This window comes from Diaphorina citri, unplaced genomic scaffold (assembly GCF_000475195.1).
Source record: "Diaphorina citri unplaced genomic scaffold, Diaci psyllid genome assembly version 1.1 scaffold5088, whole genome shotgun sequence".
In the NCBI taxonomy this organism is placed as follows: domain Eukaryota; kingdom Metazoa; phylum Arthropoda; class Insecta; order Hemiptera; family Psyllidae; genus Diaphorina; species Diaphorina citri.
In genome coordinates, this window is record NW_007382464.1 from 1 (window position 1) to 5942 (window position 5942).

The 5942-nt window shown below is 38.6% G+C and overlaps 1 protein-coding gene across 1 annotated transcript; it reads right to left on the bottom strand.

The window, feature by feature from the left end:
- Positions 1-224: 224 nt before the first annotated feature.
- LOC103521367 lies at positions 225-2798 on the bottom strand (the record flags this gene model as incomplete). The annotated part of the gene is made up of 1 exon (XM_008486479.1): positions 225-2798. A coding segment is annotated over exon 1 (2574 nt), but the record flags the coding sequence as incomplete, so codon positions are not given.
- Positions 2799-5942: the final 3144 nt, after the last annotated feature.

Here is a 5942-nt window from a genome sequence, read left to right on the forward strand (position 1 = left end):
AGATGAATGCATTTTGTTGCCATACAGATGAAGAGCGCCATGTAACACTTGTCGATGGGAGAATTCCGTCGAGGACCTGTTTTATAGGAAAATGGACCTCCAAAATCGATACCTACATTTAAGAAAGGTCTCCCTTGAGTGACACGCGAAACGGGCAAATCCGCCATGATAGGTTGGATGGTATGTGCTTTTAGCTTGGTACAAGCAACACATTTAGATAAAACCAAACGGATAACATTCCGAGAGTTGATGATCCAATATTTCCTATGGATCAAGGATTGGACAAGTTTCGGACCTCCATGGAGAGTTAGAAGGTGATACCATTGAATGATTAGATAAGTTAAGTGGCATTGTTTAGACAAAACAATTGGATGTTTTGCATCCTCAGGAATAGCTGCATTAGCCAATCTACCCCCCACTACTAGCAATCCACGGGAGTTGATAAGAGGAGATAAAGAGCGTAGTGTTGGAGAGCATTGACGACCTTTAGCCACTAAGTTGAGATCTTCCGCTAGATAAACACTTTGAGATAATTTGATACAAACATCAAGCGAATTGTCCAATTCCTTGACTGTTAAAGTCTTACCTTGAACCCTTTGGTTCGGATGTTTCAAATTGAAGATAAATCGAAGAACGAACCCTACAACTCTTTGTAGCGTGCAGAGCGAAGAATATTTGTTGATGACATCGATAAAGTCTGTTGGTGTTTGTACAGTGAGAACAACTGGATCAGTCGACTTCAATTCCGGGAGTGAATCTGCAGGAAGTGCAGACCAAGTTAACTTCCAATGCTCCGGTTCCAAGAGCAAGAAAGGTGGACCATGAAACCAAAGCTGATTTTCCAACAGTTGAGATGGTGTGAGACCACGACTGGCTGAATCAGCGCTATTATTCTCAGATGAGACATGATGCCAATGAGCGGGATCCGTCCACTCTAGAATCTGAACAACTCTGTTCGCAACAAAAGTTTTTAGTAGATGAGGTTGAGTTCTGAGCCATGATAAAACGGTTTTGCTATCAGAAAAAAGATAAATGTCTGTGATAGCCAACTTTTCGATCAGAAATGATAATGAATTGATAACTTTGGCTAAGAGAAGTGCTGCACAAAGTTCCAATCGATTGATTGTTTGGACTTTCAGGGGTGCGACTTTTGTCTTAGCACGAACCAAATTGACCTGAACTGGTGATTGTGCAACTCTGAGATACACTACTGCAGCATAGGCATTATGCGATGCATCAGCAAATCCCACCAGCTGAACAGGAGAACCACGGACACCTAAAATGTACCGAGGAATGTCCACGTTACTGAGCAGACCCAATTCTGCTAATAACTTACACCATTGATTATGAAGATGATCGGGTAACGGAGTATCCCAAGTATCCTCTTTGTTAAGCCACAATTTTTGAAGAAAAATCTTCAAGTAAACTATGACCGGACTCAGAAATCCGTTAACGTCATAAATGGAAGAGATGACACTAAGGACCGACCGTTTACTTACTTTCATCTCAGGATTGACTGAGACTGAGTACCTGAATGAATCTGAGGGAGGACACCACTGAATGCCCAGAACCTTCACAGATTCGGTAGAACCAAGAGGATGAGGAGTTTCACATAACTCACTCGATAAATCCGCAAGAACTTCCTGATGAGAGGAAGCCCATTTCCTGAGCTCGAAACCACCTGCTTTGAGGAGAGCACAAAGTTGATTACGAAGATGAATAGCTGACGCAACATCATCACTGCCAGAGACAATGTCGTCCACGTAAATTGAATTCTCAAGAACTTGAGCAGCATCGGGGAACTTGTCCTTTTCATCATGGGCAAGTTGTTGAATTACCCGTTGTGCAAGATAAGGACTCGGAGGGAGTCCGAAGGTAACGGTTTTCAATTCATATTCCAGAATTTCTTGAGAGCTGTCTTTTCTCCAAAAGATGTGTTGAACTGCTCGATCCTCAGGAGCAACAAGTATGCACCTGTACATAGCTTGTACGTCGCACGTGATGGCAACAGGATAAAGACGAAACGACACGAGAATGTTTTGAATATCTAGCTGTAATTTTGGACCTACATGCAAGACTTGAGATAAATTGTTTCCAGAAGTATCGACGACGTTAGGATTGAAAACAACTCTTAACTTTGTTGTTGACGAGCTTTCCCGATAGACGCCGTGATGAGATAATAGATAAGATGATGGACTTTTGGCCAATTCCATATGGTCCATATCGAGATAAGTTTGTAAATTTTCCGTGTATAATTTCTTCAATGTGGGATTCTTATTCAAACGGTTTTCCAAAGAATGATACAGTCGGAGAATTTTTGCACGATTCGAACCTGATAATTTATTCTTAAAAGGTAATTTTACAATGTACCTACCGGAGATGTCACGAGAATGGGTTGAACGAAACTGTTCTTCACAGAACCGGTCATCCTCGTTAATGATGGGTGATGGCGAGCCAACCTCTTCCAGAGACCAAAACTTCTGCAGCTGAGTTGAAATATCCTCGTCTATAGATGAGATGAACAATGATGTACATTCTTCTGGTGCAGTGTATTGCATTTCTGCTTTGCCAAAGAAGCAATATCCGAAGATGGATGGGACTGCTGAAGGCATACCTTTGATGATTGGTACAGAATGCAGGATAATATCAGGGTAATATTCTGCTCCAAGAAGTAAGTCAATGTCCACGAGTTCCGGAGAACGCTGAGAATAAGTTGAATCTGCCAGACAGATGTTCTCAAAACGTTCCAATACAGATGATGATAATTGGTTTTGGAAGGTGGATGTGATCTTTTTCATGATTACAGCCTCAATGTACAAAGTGGGTTCTGGATTTAATCCCTGAGATGAACTCAAGTGGCAGGTAATTTTGCCTAAAGTTCGTGAACCACCAACTGACCCAATGCCAGTTATTTGGACGAGCATGGCTTACGGTTTTAAGCCAAGACGCTGTACTAGCTTTCCGAGAATGATAGAAACCTGTGGAACCAGGGTCTACCACACACCTGGCTGGTATCCACTGTCCATGTTAGATTTGATTAAGACCACTGCCGTCCCCAGCAAAATCGTGTGTACTGACTTTTGCTGATTATTTCCAAGATTGCACGATTCAACAACTCCGTTGAATTTACATTATTGTTGACCGATGATGGTGATGATACCGATGAAGTTGCTGGCATCTCCTCATGAGAAGATGTCGTTGATTGACCTGATGATGAATGCAAGAGAGAATGATGCCCGTGCACTTCCACAAGTGCGACATCTATAGATAGATTTGCATTCCGATGAAGCATGAGTTGTACTAAAACAAGAAAAGCACAACTTCATTTCCTTGACAATAGTGAACCGCTTGCTAGGCTCATATTCAGGAATTTAGAACAAAATGCAGTCGGTGAGGCCCTTTCTCACATACGTAGCACTTTGACACCTTTCCTTGGTGTTTGATTTGATAATTTTATGATCATTATTTGATAACTGGGTACCTACCAACACCTTGTGTTTATTTTCAGTGTACCTTAGGGTTTTGGCTTGAATGATAGATGAAGGTAAAGATGATTGAAGCTGGCACCTGTGATTCTGCCATTTGCTCCATTATGTTGGCTTTCTTCCTAATGAAAGTCCACCAAGTCTTTAAAGGAAGGAAATCCCTTGTTGGCAATCTCTTTCTCAAACTTCCATTGACGACGTTCTGGTCGAGGACTCTGAGTGCGAGGATGGACAAGCATAAATTCATCCAGGTGATGATGGTGAGAGACTTGATTGATTCCACTATGACATAGAAGTTGTCCAAAAATGATCTCAAGCCAGTGGATAGGAATCATATCTTGAGGGGTTTAAATTCCAACAGTTTATTCATCAGGGAACTAGCCAATGTACGCTTCTTGGGAATACCTGTCCTGAAGTGACTTGTATGCCAGGGTAATAGTTGGCTGGTGTGAAGGTAATAGTCTCTAATGCACTTGAGTGCCGATCCGACAGATAGGACTTCATAAATATGAAAACTTCTGAATAGGAGTAAGAACCTGTGGGAATTGTGTAACCAACTCATTGAAGGAGAGATCCAAGACGGAAATTCACTAATGTTTTCCATCAAAATTGGGAACCACTATTGTGGGTAGTTTGATTTTGGATGCTTGTGGTTCAGGTGTAGGCAGGTTGTGGCTGAAGCAAGCAGCGTTAGCTCTGGCTTGCTACAATCCTTTGCCTTAATGGCAAGCTCCTTGCATGAGCACGTTATGGCAAAGGTATAGTTCATCAAAAGACTTTACCACCTGAAGAGTGTCTACTAGAACTCATCACTCAGATACTTGAGGATTCCAAGGAATTGATAATATTATTCACTCTTCGGGAAATTTAATTAAAGGTATCCTTGATCTGATTACACCTTGCTAAGAAAAGTGGCTTCCTGGTGTGGAGGGTTTGATTAAATCAAAGCAAAAGTTAGTCTCGTTGAAAATACCTTTCCGGTTTTTAACCGCTGTGGAAAGACTGCTCTGATAAGGTCGGAGCCATGATCCAAGCACAAATGAACACCAAAAAGCAAAATATGAAAAGATAAAACACTGATAAAGGTAGGTTTTACAAACCCAACTTACCCAAATACAGAAAGTTCTGATGGTTGCCAACACATAATGATAAAATAGAAAATTGAAATCCCATACTGAGGTAACACTTTGATAAACACAATTGATAATGATAAAAATTTTTACACTAGATACTTAATAAAAAAATTAACTTGAATGAGTTTCAAAAAAAATTATTGAAAAATTCAAAATAACATGATTATGATTATTTAAAATAAAATAAGATAAAATATTTTATTTTAATTCACTGAACCAGATAATTCAGATAAATTTGATAATTAGAGAATCTCAGATAAATTTGAGAGAAAAATAAACCAAAAGCCTGAATATATGCAGGTACCTACTACCTACCTATATGGATAAAATTGATAAACCAAAAGACAAACTTTTTCCTAAAAAAAGAAAATAAGTTTTACCAAGAAAGCAGATAAATGAGCTTTTGATAATTGACCAAGATAATACAACACAAAAGCTATGATGATTAGCACAGTTAAAAGCCTTGGCTTGTCTACGGAGCAACCAAGTTCCATCGACAAAAGTTAAGAAATGATAAAAGGATAATTAATTCCAAGATAAAAGATTATTCCCCAACTAGATTAAATAAAAAGTTTAACAGTTAGTTTTTGTCTCAAGATAAGTGATAAAAACAAACTAAAACTTTTTACAACAAGATAATTTGATAAAGATTATAAGAACTGATAAGGATAGTTCAGAAGATAATAAAGATTATAAAGAAACTGATAAGGTAGTTCAAATAATTAGATAAAAGATAATAAACCTAAGAATTGAACTGATAAGGTAGTTCAAGATTACAAATGCCCTAATAAAATTCAAAGTAAATAGACACAAAATATTAAATATTTGAAAAGGGTTTTTGAAAAGTACAAACTTTGGTTATGTTTACAAGCAACAATGGAAGGAAAATTTGGTTTCTAGGATGACAAAGTTAAATTGGTTCTAGATGCAGATTAACAAGTTTGCTTGTGATTAAGCAAGATAAACAAGTAGTGCGGTAATTGCTTAAAGCTAGAAATTTCTATGTGCTTATCTACCTATACATTAGGGGTTGAACCTATATGAAATAAGCAAAAGCACAATGAACTAGACTAAAATTGACACTTTTCAAATGATGAAAAAACACACTTTTCCGTGACCTACCAAGGAAGAAGATGAATGATAAATGTATAGAGCAGACACCACACTATAACTGAGATTTTGCTGACCGACAGAGAGGAAAATCACCTCTTTTCAGCAAAAAATGAGAAAATGAAAACTTACAGACACCAGAATACTTGACTGCTACTTAGCAATGATAATTTCACCGATAAAAAGGATACTTAATCCGGCGATACGAAGGGAC